The sequence below is a fragment of the Mus pahari genome, chromosome 10 (assembly GCF_900095145.1).
Source record: "Mus pahari chromosome 10, PAHARI_EIJ_v1.1, whole genome shotgun sequence".
Lineage (NCBI taxonomy): Eukaryota > Metazoa > Chordata > Mammalia > Rodentia > Muridae > Mus > Mus pahari.
In genome coordinates, this window is record NC_034599.1 from 34,947,185 (window position 1) to 34,964,134 (window position 16,950).

At 36.0% G+C, this 16,950-nt stretch overlaps 1 protein-coding gene across 1 annotated transcript; it reads left to right on the forward strand.

Moving 5' to 3' along the window:
* The first annotated feature begins 329 nt into the window (after positions 1 to 329).
* On the forward strand, positions 330 to 1,265 carry LOC110327863 (olfactory receptor 150-like). Its single transcript, XM_021207112.1, has one exon. The coding sequence runs from the start codon at positions 330 to 332 to the stop codon at positions 1,263 to 1,265; it is 936 nt and encodes a 311-aa protein (XP_021062771.1).
* Positions 1,266 to 16,950: the final 15,685 nt, after the last annotated feature.

The following is a 16,950-nucleotide window of genomic DNA, read 5'->3' on the forward strand; positions in this document are numbered from 1 at the left end:
CTCTGTAGAGTGATTGGGAGAAGGACAAATAAGTCAAGAACACTCCTTAGCAGACTCTACTGAATGTATCTGACCTGTCAGTAGTTGTCCATGGATTAAATACTAACGTTCTCATAACAAAAATTTTACTCACAGACATAAGTAATTTATCTTTAATTATGTGACATATATTGGGAAGTATATAATATCTTAGATTGCTAAAAATATAAGAATATCGGCCAGAAAATTGAAGATGAAAGTTTGAATTCTGTTTCTCACTTCATTATGGGGTAAAATACTAGATAGTTATTTCACTTTTGTCTCTTTCTACATAGAAACCATAGAAGAGAATGTTTCAAGGAAATCTTTCTGAAGTGACTGAGTTCATCCTCGCTGGGTTAACACACAAACCAGAGCTGCAGCTGCCCCTCTTCCTCCTCTTTCTAGCAATCTATGTAGTCGCAGTGGCTGGGAATCTGGGCATGATCACTCTGATACTATTCAGTTCTCAACTGCACACACCCATGTACTTTTTTCTCAGCATCCTGTCCTTCATTGATCTCTGCCAGTCCACTGTCATTACTCCCAAAATGCTGGTCAACTTTGTGACAGTGAAGAACAACATCTCCTACCCTGAATGCATGACTCAGCTCTACTTTTTTGCTATTTTTGCTATTGCAGAGTGTCACATGTTAGCTGTAATGGCATATGACCGCTATGTTGCCATCGGTAACCCCTTGGTTTACAATATTGTGATGTCCTATCGAGTCTGTTCCTGGATGATATTTGCAGTATGTATTATGGCTTTTATTGGGGCCACATCTCACACAGTCTGTATGCTAAAAGTGCATTTCTGTAAGACTGATGTAATAAATCATTACTTCTGTGATATTTATCCACTACTGGAACTCTCTTGTTCTGATACTTTTATTAATGAAGTAGTACTTTTATGTTTCAGTGTTTTTAACTTCTTGATTCCAACTCTGACTATTCTAAGCTCTTACATCTTCATCATAGCCAGCATCCTCCGGATTAAATCCACAGAAGGCAGGTCCAAAGCCTTCAGCACCTGCAGCTCACACATATCAGCAGTTGCTATCTTCTTTGGTTCCCTTGCATTCATGTACTTGCAGCCTTCTTCGGTCAACTCTATGGATCAAGGGAAAGTGTCTTCTGTATTTTATACCATTGTTGTGCCCATGCTGAACCCTTTGATCTACAGCCTGAGAAATAAGGATGTCAAAGTTGCTCTAAATAAGTTCTTTGAAAGAAAGTTTTTCTTGTGAAAAAGACTCATAGTCATATTTAGAGGGCTAGCAAATATTTAAAAAGGGGTAAGTAGGGCAACATTATATGCAATTACTGCCATTAGTATTTATTTTATAAATTGTTGAGGGCAGGACAGTTTTAGCCAATGAGATATATGAAGGACAACATATCAGGGATATAGAGAAACATCTGCTTGTCATAACATACATTGTATTATTCAGTTTGTCAAATGCTCAAAAGCCTTCTTGTGAATGAACTGTTTTATGTATTTAGAAAAATGTTTCTTTTATTTGAGACACTTTTATCTTATAGCCGAGAATAAATACATATGGTCTAAATTCTTGATCATCTCATTACTCTATATGATCAGCATTTGTAACTAAATATATTTCTAAAGATTTCCAACATTGAGATCTCTAAAAATAATAATTTTATTAAAATAAAATATGCAAAATATAATGCCTAATTCTTGTTAAGTGTAGGAAACTGGATTAAAGGCTATGGAATGATATGAGTGATAACATAGCTCCTACCCACTCGAAAAGAACTACAGTGGATGAGATACACACCTCTAAACAAGAATGTACACATACCCACAATTCTCTAAAGCAGGCTGGATGGAAGAACAAAATTTCTTATATGGATCTGTGTTTTCTAATATTTGTAGATATGTGTCCAGCATGTTACTCAGCACAGAAGATCAAAAGTGCAGTATTTTGCTATTGCATACACATGAAATATTTTTTCACACCTAGAAAGCAAAACATGTAAAAAAAAGTTTTCTGTTTAATTCCATATTAGTCAGAATTGTTAAACATTCTCATATTTAAAAAAAGACTATTTATCCTCAAAAGAAAAGACTGAATTAGAGTCAGAGATGGTGACTTGTTTTAAAAAAATAGTCCCCATTATTTCCCTTACCTAATTAAATTCCACTACTTCTCATTGAAAATGCAATCATAAAAATGATTTAATGCTTCTGGGAGGTAATTGTACATATCAGACTATCCTGTAGCTCTAAGTAGTCCCCGAAAATACATCACGTCCCTAATGTCATTCTCCTAGACGGAGCAGCATCTGTAGAATTGTACTTGTCTCCTCTTAAAACTTCTCCAAAAAAAAGGTGTATCCTTATTCTCTAGAGCTATTTCCAGGTAATAAGTGATGATTGTGTTGTTTCTGATTCTTTAAAGCTTCAAAGTTTTGAAATTTTTAATAAGTATAATTCTCACCCAGAATTATCCAGGTGACTCTGTTTAAAATCTCTTGGGTACAAAATAAAGCAAAAATGCATCTTCACAGAAAGAGGTCTTGTATGAAGTACAGGATGATGGGGTAACTGGCATTTGGGGAAAGAAAGTGAGGGGAAAAGAAGTGGGGATAAGAGTAATCAAGATGGATTTTATTTATGTATGAAATCACTAAAGAATACATTTAATAAGACATCTTAACTTCATATTACATAATATGAATGTTCAAACACAAAGCATTAAAATTGTATATACAATATACATACACACACACACACACACACACACACACACACACACACATATATATATGAGAGAGAGAGAGAGAGAGAGAGAATTACTACCCTAATATCATGTCTATTTCTACCATTATGGGAACTGTAACATTGATTCCCATAGTTGCTGAACCACTTTATATTACAACCAGCAGTGAATAAGTGTTTCTCGTTCTTTATACCCTAAACAGCATTTATTGTCATTTAATTTTAATGAAAAAAATTATTCATTCTTTGAAATTTTTGTAGATGCATACAGTATATTTTGATCATATTCAACTCCTACTCCTCTGAAATACTCCAGTATCTATCATCTATTCCCATCACCTCTCCCAAACTGATGCCTCCTCAGATAATGTTCTCATTACCCATTGAGTTAAACATGTGCTGTCTATAGATGGATTGATATAGAGATATATATATGGGAGCATGATAGACCTACCAGAGTCAACACCTCAAAAGCAAATGAGTTCTGTCTCTCCTAGTATACAGATTGGACACGTGCCTAGGAATGGTATAGCTGGGTCACACGGTAGGTTAAGTTCATGCTTCTTAAGGACCCTCCACTTTGACTTACATAGTGGTTGAAATAGTCTGCACTACCATTGCAGGTGTTAAAAAATACTCCTCTTTCATTCTTTCTTGTCAGCTTTTGCTGTCAATTGTTCTATTAAACTTTATGATTATGACTGGAGTGATATGGAACCTTAAAGTAATCTTTAATTGGAATTTTCATAGTGGAATGTACCACATTTGCTTTACTCATGATTCAGTTGAAGGACATCTAGGTGGATTCCAGTTTCTAACTATTACAAATAAAGCTGCTATGAACATACTTCAAAAAGTGCCCTGTGGTATAGTGGGTCATGAGGTAGAACCATTTCCAGTTTTCTGAAAAATTGCCAAAACTGGTTCCAAAGTGGTTGTACAAGTTTGCACTCCCCATCCCCAGCAAGGGAGGAGTGTTCCCCTAGATCCACATCATCACCAAAATGTGGTGTCTCTGGAGACTTTTATCTTAGCCTTTTTGATGGGTGTAAGGTGGAATCTCAGACATCTTGATTTGCATTTCCCTGATGACCAAGGACACTGAATTTTTCTTTTTTATTGAATTTTTTATTAGATATTTTCTTTATTTACATTTCAAATGTTATCTTCCTAATTTCCCCTCTGAAAACCTTCATCCCTTCCCTTCTCGTCCTGTTCACCAGCCCACCCACTCCCTCTTCCTGGCCCTGGCAGTCCCATATACTGGCGCATATAATCTTCACAGGACCAAGGGCCTCTCCTACCATTGGTGACCAACTAGGCCATCCTCTGCTACATATGCAGCTAGAGCCATGAGTCCCACAATGTGTTTTCTTTGGTTGGTGGTTTAGTCCCAGGGAGTTCTGGAGATACTGGTTAGTTCATATTGTTGTTCCTCCTATGAGGTTGCAAACCCCTTCAGCTCCTTGGGTACTTTCTCTAGCTCCTTCACTGGGGACCCTGTGCTCCATTCAATGGATGACTGTGAGCATCCACTTCTGTATTTGTCAGGCACTGGAAAAGCCTCTCAGGAGGCAGCTATATCAGGCTCCAGTCAGCAAGCTCTTGTTGGTATCCACAGTAGTGTCTGGTTTTGATTTTTTTTATGGGATGGATCTCCAGGTCAGGCAGTCTCTGGATGGCCATTTCTTCAGTGTGAACATTTCTTTACATGTTTCCTGGCCATTTAAGGTTCCTCTGTTGAGAAGTCTCTGTTTAGCTCTGAACCACATTTTTTCAATTGGGTTACTTGTTTCCTTGGTCTGTAATTTTTTGAGTTCTTTATATATTTGCAATAACAGTTCTCAGTCAGATGTAGGTTTGTTGAAGATCTTTTGCCATTCTGTAGGCTGTTGTTTTGTCCTATTGAGGGGAAAAAATATTTTATACTCTACTTTGGTTTAAAGTCTATTTTATCAGATATTGGAACGGTTCCAGCTTACTTCTTGGGTCCATTTGCTTAGAAATTTTTTCCAACCTTTTACTCTGAGGTAATATCTATCTTTGTTGCTAACCTATGTTTCTTATATATAGCAGAATGAAGGATCTTATTTTCACATCCATTCTGTTAGCCTGTGTCTTTTTATTAGGGAACTGAGTCCATTGATATTGAGAGATTAATGACCTCTGAATGTTAATTCCTGTTATTTTGTTGTTGATGGTATTAGTGTGCATGTATCTCTCTGTCTGTCTTTTTCTCTCTGTCTGTCTCTGTCTGTCTCTGACTCAATATCTCTCTCTCCCTCCCCCTCCCTCCCCCCCTCTTTCTCTCTCTCTTAGTCTGTGCTTTCTTGATTTTTCTGGTACAGAATTACTTAATTTTTGTGTTTTCTTGGGTGTAGTTACCCTTCCTGGGTTGGCTTGAAACTAAGAAGAGAATTCTCAAGAAGAAATACAATACTGCCTGGCTATAGGAGTTGCTAATTCTGTTTCCATATGCCCACTGTTTTGCTTCTCATCCAAGGTCAACTCCATTGTTTCCTAGGAACCAACCCTGTCCCAGGTCTCTAGCACATCCTAGACATCCCCTTCCACACACCTGCAAACCCCACCCTTGATATCTACAGATTTTCATTCATTCTCCTGGTCCTCTGGCATTCTTTCTGTCTCTCCCCCCCATACCTGATACTGTCACCCTCATTTCCCTCCCAAGCAGTTCCCTTCCTTCATCTGCCTCCTATGACTACTTTATTCCAGATTCTAAGTATGATTCAAATTTCCTCTCTAGGGCCTTCTTTCTTATTTAATTTCTCTGGGTCTGTGGAGTGTAGCATGAAGATCCTGTACTTTGTAGCTAATATCCATTATATATTATATACCATGTATGTACTTTGGGGTCAGTTACTTCACTCAGGATGGTATTTTTAGTTCCATCCATTTGCCTGCAAAATTCATGATGTCTTTGTTTTTAATGGTGGAATAGTATTATACTGTGTAATAGAACCTCGTTTTTTTATTCATTTTTCTATTAAGAGACATCTGGGTTGTTTCCAGTTTGTGGCTATTACAAATTTCTCTACATCCTCACGATCATATCCTGTCATTTGAGCTTGTGATAATTGTCATTCTGATTTGTGTAAGAAATTCTTACAGTATTCAGGAACATCAGCCTATGGAAAGCACATACACAATGGACTGGGCCTTCCCATAAAGTCACTTATTAAGAAAATAACCTATAGATTTGCCTGCAACCTAATTTTATGGAGACATTTTCTAAATTATGATTTCCTTCTCTCAGATTATTTTACCTTGTGGCAGATTGACACAAATCTAGCAAGGACATTTTTATTGCCCACAGTCAGGAGAAGATCCAGCAATATAGGACACAACAGTCACCCACTACAAAAACCATGCAACAGACACTACAGCTTGCTTATGATTCCATCCCCAAAAACGTTAATTTCCTGGATAGTAATATATTCTTTAATGTGTTGCCTGGAGTATTGTTAGGGGGCAATACTGCATTCATTCAGTAAATACCATTCGTCAAGGAGGAAGGACAATCAATACCAAATAGGAAAAAAAAAAAAAAAAAGACTATCCAAAGATTCTACCCCAATACATTCCATTCACAAATTCTTGGCCTTGGTTTGCTAAATTATCACCCATCTCGGGGAGCATATAAATGCTCAAACAGTGAGGAGGTACAAAATTCCTTCACAGAGAAAAAAGTAGCAATATTACAATTGTCCTGTAAGACATTCCTGTTTCGCACAGATAAGCCTTGCTGCACAACTCAGTACCTATTTCTACAGGGGCCCTGAAAGAAATCATCTCTGATTCCATTGGTCCCTAATTGGACACATACTGTGTTGTGTGTATGTGACATTTCCCTGGGCTATGAGACCAGGCTCTCCAAGTAGAGGCCAAAGATTACATTCAACCCAAATCTGGCTTACTAAAGTCTCTTGGGTTTGCTTATAGAAATATGGATGAAATATTACTTATAGGATCATGAATGACTCAAAAGCAGCTGTATCACTACAAAGCCTACTGTCATTGGCAATCCCTCATGAAAGTCACATTCCTTGAGCTCCATGGAGGATTTGCAGTTAGCTTGATATGACTAAATCTCATTCCCATGACAGTTCTTACTGTTTATTTTACATATCCTTGGGGGTGAAGGGACATTTGAAAAATTATAAATTTGTGTAACATCCTGTGACTTATGAATTGCACATTTCCTGAATCCCAGTGAGCCTTCCTCCAGAACTGAAACTTTCAATTTGGAGGAAAAGGTAACCCAGCACCTGGTAGGACTGCTGAGTTAGGCATAACTCCTGCCTTACATTGAAAGATAACCATGTTAGGACCTCAAAGACAAACACACTTGGTCTTTTCATTCTTCTTCCCAACATGCTCACATTGACTGGGTGTTCATTTGTATTTATTCACAATTTCCTGTTTGTTTAGTTGACTTATTAAGGATAACTTCCTGAACTTGGGCTGTGCTGTTCCAGGCTCTAACCAATTGGAATTAAATGCCTGATAGCTATTCTGTGAATAACAAACACCTCTCACATTCATCCACAGGACTGGGAATATTGATCAGTCAACATTTAATTATGTGATACACCTGAGAATTGATGGAGATTTTCAAGTGCTACTCTGATGCAGTTACTAACAGGAGATGAGAGACATGAAATATAAAGTTCTATGAAGCATCAGAGTCTGAAATGGAAAGCCAATGTGCTTGTCTTCTTCTTGCTTTCTCCTCTTTTTTCACTGCTGTTATAGTTTGTTTTTTTGTTAAGATTAATATGGAAATATTTGATACTGAGTTTTAATTTCAAAATACTTTTACACACAGAAGTATTTGCATGATTATTACAGAAATGCCTGTATCCTTTGTGTTCTGATTTCTCTTCACTTATGATAGCTCACTGATAATGAAATACCTGACATTGGCACATCACTATTATCTATACTCCATGCTTTATTTAGATGATCTTAGCAGTTTATCTGATGTCTCCTTTGTCTTCTCAAGAAGTTCATTTAAGGTCTCAACTTGATGATAGTTTTAATGACATCTCAGTCATCTCTGGAGCACACAATTGTAGAACTGCCTTTCTAGTTGTGAGGATGTGGACAGTTAAGGATGCTAAGTGGGTATTTTGTAGAATATCACTGTAGATCAGGCAGTTGTATTTTCCCATGACTTTTGAGTGAGGATATATGTTTTATTTTTTGTTGTTGTTGTTGCTATGGGAAGGCCACAAAAGAATGTAGACTGAAGGTACAGTTGTCATGACAACATATCAAAAGTCACCAAATGCAACCCATATTTAAGGAAGGAGACATTGTACTCCATTTATTTGAAAGGAGAACTCAATTCAGAATTGTGTATTATAAATGTGTGCCTTAACTTCATTGATTTGTTTGATCACATATTAAATCACTGGAGACTCAGAGACATTAATTTCTATTTTCATATATATTCAACTGTAACCTACTCTATTTATTTTTCATTTAATTAGTTTCAGATGTGGCAATTGGAAATCCTCTTCAGTCATGTTTGTGTCATTTCATACACTCACAGAAACAGAACACTATGTTGATACCTGGTAGTGAAAATGTTCTAAATATCTTTTATGTTTCCTCCCAGAAATAATATTAAACATTGTACTATTGGCTCTGGACAACACAGTATAGCCATGGAAGCTGGGTTTTCTCATTGCTACTTTGGTGTCATTCAATCTATTCACTGATCACACTAAACAAGTAGTCATGTGTTTATACTAATTCCATGAAGAGATACATATGTAATTATATGTATTCATTAACTATAATTCACAAATGTTGTTCATTGAAATCTTAAAATAACTGTAAATATACAGTTTTCTAGTCTGGATTAGTACCACCAGACTGGTTAGTTTTTAACATTGCATTGCTAATCTGTAACTTCCACATTCAGAAAAAGAAGAACGAGAAAGCAAGAAAGTAAGAAATAAAGCAAGAGAGAAAGCAAGAACGAAAGCAAGCAAGCAAGCAAGCAAGAAACAAAGAAACAAAGAAACAAAGAAAGAGAAGGGAAGAAAGAGGAAGAAGAGAAGAGAAGAGAAGAGAAGAGAAGAGAAGAGAAGAGAAGAGAAGAGAAGAGAAGAGAAGAGAAGAGAAGAGAAGAAAGGAAACTAAAGGAAAAGAAAAGGAAAGGAAAGGAAAGGAAAGGAAAGGAAAGGAAAGGAAAGGAAAGGAAAGGAAAGGAAAGGAAAGGAAAGGAAAGGAAAGAAAAGAAAAGAAAAGAAAAGAAAAGAAAAGAAAAGAAAAGAAAAGAAAAGAGCCACCATCATGCAATTCCTATGTATTAACTAGTCTATTTCTTCTCCTTGCTACAGTTCCCAGAATTTTCCCCTATACTTTTGTTGAAAATATCTTCATCAAAAATAAATTCAATAAAGTAACTGAAATACTTATTTTGTCTATATTTCTGCAAACAATATTTATTGTCAAATTTACTAAGGTTAATAATATGTTTGCCTCAATTCTCTTCTATGAAATTCATATCACACTTGAAATAATATAGGAAAATATAAGAGACAACGTTTTATAATGTTTACAAATTATCATTTATTTCAGAGAAGTAAATTAAACAGGGGCAGAAGACAAGCAGTGAAAATGGCTTCATATACTTCAGAGATGATCTTCAGAAGGGGAATTGCATGGAGTCATCCTATAATCATGACATGAGAATTCAGTATCTGTCTCCAAAGACAATAATTGATTCTATTTGCAAACACAAAGAATTATGCTCAGGGGAAGCAAAATGAAAGTATCAACCAAAGTATGATACCAGAAATATTAATCACATTTTCCCATGAGCTTCTCATTCCAGTAGGGAAAAAAATCCTTCAGGAGTTTCCTTCTATACATGTTTATGATGATTGTTATATTTCAAAAGTCTCTGTGAAAATGATATTAGCCTTATAAGTGCTTTTGAAAGATGTGAGGGGATTCATGATATTGGATTTTTTTAAATTTTTCCAGACAGGGATTCCCTGTATAGCCCTGGTTGTTCTGGAACTCACTCTGTAGACCAGACTGGCCTCAAACTCAAAAATCCCCAGCCTCTTCCTCCCAAGTGCTGGGATTAAAGGTCTGTGCTACCACTGCTCAGCTGATATTGGATTTAAAATATTAAAAAAATGCTCAGAACATAAAATTTCTGTTCTGATTCCAAGAATAATGAGTCAGAAGATTTTATTTTAGACTATTAACTCCAACAACATGAAGATATATTTCATTTAATGAGTACTTGAGAAGAACTCACGTGTACTGGGATGGAAGTCTCCATATAGAACAATGGTAAGGGCCTAACTTTCATTTTTCATCTTTATTGAAATCTTTTAACATCAGAATGTCAGATGATCTTCAGGATAATCTCATAATTATCATGAGATATACACACTATGAGATATTGTCATGATATATATTAATATAATCTCAAAAAGAAATAATTTTAAAATAAGATTTACAAAGAAGGATTCTGGAACACCTAATTTAGGGGACTCCTTTAGGTTCCTTCTTGAGTTCCTGGACTGATTTTCTTTAAAGCTGTGTGTTCTGTGGATGCAAGGCTGGAGAGGTTGGATGACTGATGTTTTGGTTGCACTGAAAGCGTGAATGGGTTCCAGATGTTGAACACTGAGCCAGATTTATAGATGTGGAGTGTGGATTTATATTTCCTTAAGTATAATTGTTTCTATGGCTCAGTCTTCACCTTTAAAATAAGGAATCACTTATTAGTTTTTAATTTTTCAGGAGCCTATAGTTAGGAAACTTTGAACTGTTAAAGAGATCTTGGATTTTAAGGTGTTAAATTATTTATACACTGGAATAATTTAAAATTTATGTGATATTTCATATTATGATATTAACCTGAGATTTTGAGGACAAAGAATGAAAAATTTGTGCTTTAATAGTGATGTATTTATCTGTTCAGTTTATAGGGTAGAGAATATAGTTAATACTATCAATTTAAAACAATCTAGAGTCATTTGGGAACAAGAAAATTCAATTGAGTTGAAAAATTGACCTTAGAAAAATTGACCTGTGGCAAGGTCTATGAAAGATTGTTTGCTAGATGATAAGTGTGTGAAGGCCCAGGCCACCATGGAGAGGACCTTCTCTAGACAGTAGTAGCCCTGGGTTCTATAAGAAAGCTACATAAACACTTATCAGTACACAAGCCCCAGTATCCTTCCATTGTTTTTCTTCACTTCCTGCTTCAGTTGCTGCCCTAACTTTCTGCAATGGTGGACTATAACCTAAAAAAACAAAAAACAAAAAACAAATAAAAACCCATAAGCTATAATAGTAAATTTTTTCACAGCAACAGAAAAGCAAACTGCAACAGATAATGAACTTACTTACATGGCTATACTAATGAATGGACCTATTAATATTGTCCTTTAAATTACCCACATCTCAGCAAGTCCCTATTTATGAAACAAAAATTCAATGAATTCTGGGAGACAAAGTATGTGTGGATAGTCAATACCTTTCCTTTTGATTATTTTACTTCCTGACACTCTAATATAATTGTGTCTTTTTCCCCTTCCTTTCCTCCCTCCAAGTTCTCCAATGAAGTCCTCATTGCTTTCTCTCAAATCCATGGCTTCTTTTCTCATTGATTGCTATATTATCTTCATTTATATAAATACATATGCATAAATACAACCTGACTACTCGGTGCAATGTTAGCTGTATCTATGTTTTCAGGGCTGACCATTTAATGTTGGGGATGCCCTTCTCTGAGGAATACATTTCAAATACATGTATTTCAGGGAAGACAGAACTATGTGAACATGAAGCTCATTACCTTTTAAAACATTCCTTCATTTATTATGATTATAATATAATATAATATATCCATTTCTATGTTTATAATATAATTAAAATATATTTATATTATAATACAATTTTATATTGCATAATTACTAATTATACTGTTATAACTATTGGTGTTTTCTTCTCTGGGACAAACTATTTCTCCCAGTCAGCATTTCTTAATTAACTGTCCTGATTCTTTGTGTAGAGTTGAAGCCTCAAGTCTTTCCTCAGACCACCTGACATATCTAGTATTGCTTTCCAATTCAGCTCATGTTTAGGCAGCCATCCTCACTGTTAATAGAAACAAAACTAGGAGATTTGCTAAATACATGAACCCCCTCTTATAGAAATGAATATACTACCACCTCTGAGTTTGACCTTAACGATACAATCTCTAGATATCCTTAATCTTTTCTACAAAAATACAGAATTGTTCCAGAATGGGAATGCTTAGAAGAAAACAATTAAGGGGCAGTAAGTCCATTCAATCCAGCATTGCATGTTGCAAGGAGTGCTACTCCAGAGTCTTTTGTATAATTTTGTATAAGTATGTTTTCTAGTCTTGTAAATGTGACTCAAGTATTGAAGTACCTTAGACTTGTAATGACTGTTTGCTTTACCTTTTTAAGAGATTTCCATTTTCTTAAATTTTTGTGCTATTTTAAAACCCCACCAGTAATATGAATAATTTACTTGCATCTTTTCCAGCAGTTGCCAATATTCCTTCTACATTTTTATTTATTTTTTTAAACTTTTTTGTTGCATATTTTGTTGATTTACATTTCAAATTTTTTCCACTTTCTAGGTCTCCCCTGTGGAAACACCCTATCCCATCCCCACTACCCTGTCTCTACGAGGGTGCTCCAGCACCCACCCACTCCTCTCTTCCCGCCCTAGCATTCCTCTATACTGGGTCATCGAACACTTTCAGGTCCAAGGGTCTCTCCTCTCACTGATACCCAACAAGGCCATCCTCAGACACTTATGTGGCCAGAGCCATGGGTCCCTCAATGTGTATTCTTTCGTTGGTGGTCAAGTACCCAGTAACCCTTGGATGTCTCGCCAGTTGCTAATGGGGCACTGTTGCTTGCCGCATAAGGCTGCAAACTGCCTCAGCTACGTCAGTCCTTTCTCCAACTCCTCTATTTGGGACCCCATATTCCGTCCAACCTCTGTATTTGTCAGGCTCTGGCAAGGCCTCTAAGGAGACAGCCATACCAGGTTCCCATCAGCAAGGACTTTCCGGCATCCACTATAGCATCCAGATTTGGTAACCGAATATAAGATGGACTATCCTTAATTGGGATAGTCTCTGGATGACCTTTTCTTCAGGGTCTGCTCCACACTTTGTCTCCATATTTTCTCCTGTGAGTATTTTGTTCCCCCTTTTAAGAAGAATTGAATGATCCATATTTTGGTCTTCCTTCTTCTTGGACTTCATATAGTCTATAAATTGAATCTTGGGTATTTCAAAATATTAAACTAATATCCACTTATCAGTGAGTGTACACCCTGTGTGTTCATTGGTGACAGAATTACTTCACTCAGGATATTTTCAAGTTCCATCCATTTGCCTGCAAATTTAATGAAGTCGTTGTTTTTAATAGCTGAGTAGTATTCCATTGTGTAAATGTATGGCATTTTCTGTATCCATTCATCTGTTGAAGGACATCTGGCTTGTTTCCAGCTTCTGGCTATTATAAATAAGGCTGCTTGAATACAGTGGATCATGTGTCCTTATTACACATTGGAGCATCTTCTGGGTATATGTCCCGGAGAGGTATAGCTGTTTTTTCAGGTAGTACTATGTCCAATATTCTGAGGAACTGCCAGACTGATTTCCACAGTGGTTAAACCAGCATGATATCCCACCAGAAATGAAGGAGTGTTCATCATTCTCCACATCCTTGCTAGTATCTGCTGTCACTCGAATTTTTGATATTAGCTATTCTGANTGGTATAAGGTGGAAACTCAAGGTTGTTTCAATTTGCATTAACCTGATGACTGAGGATGTTGAACATTTCTTTAGGTGCATCTCTGTCATTTGAGTTTTCTCAGTTGAGAATTCTGTTTAGTTCTGTACCCAATTTTTAAATGGGTTATTTGGTTTTCTGGCATCTAACTTCTTGAATTCTTTATATATATTGGATATTAGCCTGCTATTAGATATATGGTTGCTAAAGATATTTTCCCAATTTGTTGGTTGACATTTTGTCTTATTGACAGTGTAGTTTGCCTTACAGAAGTTTTGCAATTTTAGGAGGCCCCATTTGTCAATTCTTCATCTTAGAGCATAAGTCAGAGATTTTCCCCTGTGTCCGTGAGTTTGAGGCTTTTCCTAACTTTCTCTTCTGTTAGATTCAGTGTATATAGATTTATGTCGAGGGCCTTAATCCACTTGGACTTGAGCTTTGTACAGGGACACAAGAGTGGACAATTTGCATTCTTCCACAAGACCACCAGTTGAGCCAGCACCATTTGTTATAAACACTTTCTTTTTTCCACTGAATGATTTTAGCTCCTGTGTCAAAGATCAAGTGACCATAGTTGTGTGGGTTCATTTCTGGGTCTTCACTTCTATTCCACTGATCTTGCCTGTCCCTGTACCAAAACCATGCAGTTTTTAATCACTATTTCTCTGTATTACAGCTTGAGGTCAGGGATGGTGATTCCCCAAAAAGTTGTTTTATTGTTGAGAACAGATCTTCTTTGATTTGTTTGTTCAGAGACTTGGTTTCTTGTCATACATATCTTTCTCTAGCTTAGTTAGAGTCACACCAAGGTATGTAATTTTTTTGTGACTATTGTGAAGGGTGTTGTTTCCTTAATTTCCTTCTCAGCCTATTTATCTTTAGGTTAGAGGAAGGCTACTGATTTTTTTTTTGAAGTAATTTTATACCTAGCAACTTTTTTGCTAAAGTTGATGAACAGGTTTAGGAGTTTTCTGGAAGAATTTTTGGGGTCACTTATGAATACTATCATATCATCTGCAAATAGTGATATTATGACTTCTTTTCAAATTTGTATCCCTTTGACCTCCTTTTGTTGGCTAATTACTCTGACTAGGACTTTAGGTACTAAATTGAACAGGTAGGGAGATAGTGAGCAGCCTTGTTTACTCCCTGATTTTAGGGGGAGTGCTTCAAATTTCTCTCCATTTCGTTTGATGTGGGCTACTGGATTTCTGTATATTGCTTTTACTATGTTGCTGTGTGGGCTTGAATTCCTGATCTTTCCAAAACTTTTACCATGAATGGATGTTGAATTTTGTCAAATGCTTTCTAAGTCTCTAATGGAATGATCATGTGGTTTTTTTCTTTGTGTTTGTTTAAGTAGTGGATTATTACATTGATGGATTTCCATATTTTGAACCATCCCTGCATCCCTGGCATGAGGCCTCCTTGATCATGATGGATGACCTTTTTGATGTGTCCTTGGAATAGGTTTGCGAGATTTTTTTTTTTTTTTGAGTATTTTTGCATTGATATTCATGAGGGAAATTACTCTGAAGTTCTCTTTCATTGGTGGGTCTTTGTGTGGTTTAGGTACAAGCATAATTTGGCTTTATAGAAAGAACGAATTAGGTAGTGTTCCCTCTGTTTCTATTTTGTGGAATAATCTGAAGATTATTAGGAGTTTTTAGAAGGACTGATAGAATTCTGTACCGAACCCAACTGGTCCCGGACATTCTTTAGTTGGGAGACATTTAATGATTGCTTTTATTTATTTAGGGGTTATGGGACTGTTTAGATTGTTCTTCTGATCCTGATTTAACTATGGTATTTGATATCTGTCTAGAAAATTGTCCATTCCGTTCAGATATTCTAGTATTGTTGAGTATAGGCTTTTGTAGTAGGACCCGATGATTTTGTTGGATTTCCTCAGATTCTGTTGTTATGTTTCCTTTTTTACTTCTGATTTTGTTAATTTGGATACTGTCCCTGTCTGGTTAGTGTGGCTAAGGGTTTATCTATCTTGGTGATTTTCTCAAAGAACCAGGGCCTGGTTTGTTGATTCTTTGTATAATTCTTTTTGTTTCTATTTGGTTGGTTTCAGCTCTGGGTTTGATTATTTCCTGCTATCTACTCCTCTTGGGTATATTTGCTTCTTTTTGTTCTAGAGCTTTCAGGTGCTATGTTAAACTGCTATTATGTGCTCTCTCCAGTTTCTTTTTGAGGCACTCAAAGATTTGAGTTTTCCTCTTAGCACTGTTTTCATTGTATGCCATAAATTTGGGTATGTTGTACCTTCATTTTCATCAAATTCTAAAAAGTCTTTAATTTCTTTCTTTATATCTTCCTTGACCAAGTTATTATTCAGTAGGGTATTGTTCAGCTTCTATGTGTATATGGGTTTCATTTTTTCTGTTGCTATTGAAGACCAGTCTTAGTCTGTTGTGATCTGATAGGGTACATGGGATTATTTCATTCTTCTTGTATTTGTTGAGACCTGTTTTGTGACAGATTATATGGTCAGTTTTGGAAAAAGTACCATGAGGTGCTGACAAGAAGGTATATTCTTTTGTTTTAGGATGAAATGTTCTATAGATATCTGTTAAATCCATTTTGTCCATAACTTCCATTAGTTTTACTGTTTCTCTGTTTAGTTTCTGTTTCTATGAACAGTTCATTGATGAGGGTGGGGTGTTGAAGTCTCCCACTATTATTGTGTGAGGTACAGTGAATTCTTAGAGCTTTAGTAAAGTTACTTTCATGAATGTGAATGCCCTTAAATTTGGAGCATAGATGTTCAGAATTGAGAGCTCTTCTTGATAGAATTTTTTCTTTGATGAGTATGAAGTGTGCTTCCTTATTCTTTTTGATAACTTTTGTTTGAAATTTGATTTTATTCGATATTAGAATGGCTACTCCAGCTAGTTTCTAGGAGCCATTTGCTTGGAGAATTTTTTTATATCCCTTAATTCTGAAGTTGTCTCTGTCTTTGTCCCTAGGATGCATTTCCTGTATGCAGGAAAATTTTGGGTCCTGTTTATGTATCCAGTCTTTTAGTCTATGTCTTTTTAGTGAGGATTGAGTCCATTGATGTTAAGAGATAGTAAAGAACAGTGATTGTTGCTTCCCCTTGTTTTCATATTATTTTTATGTTTGTGTAGTTATCTTCTCTTGGATTTGGTTAAAGATTTCTTTCTTGTTTTTTCTAGGGTGTAGTTTCCCTCCTTTTGTTGGTGTTTTCCACCTATTATCCTTTGTTTGGCGGATTTGTGGAAAGATATTGGGTAAATTTGGTTTTGTTACAGAATATCATGCTTTCTCCATCAATGGTTATTGAGATATTTGCTGGGTATAGTAGCCTGGGCTGG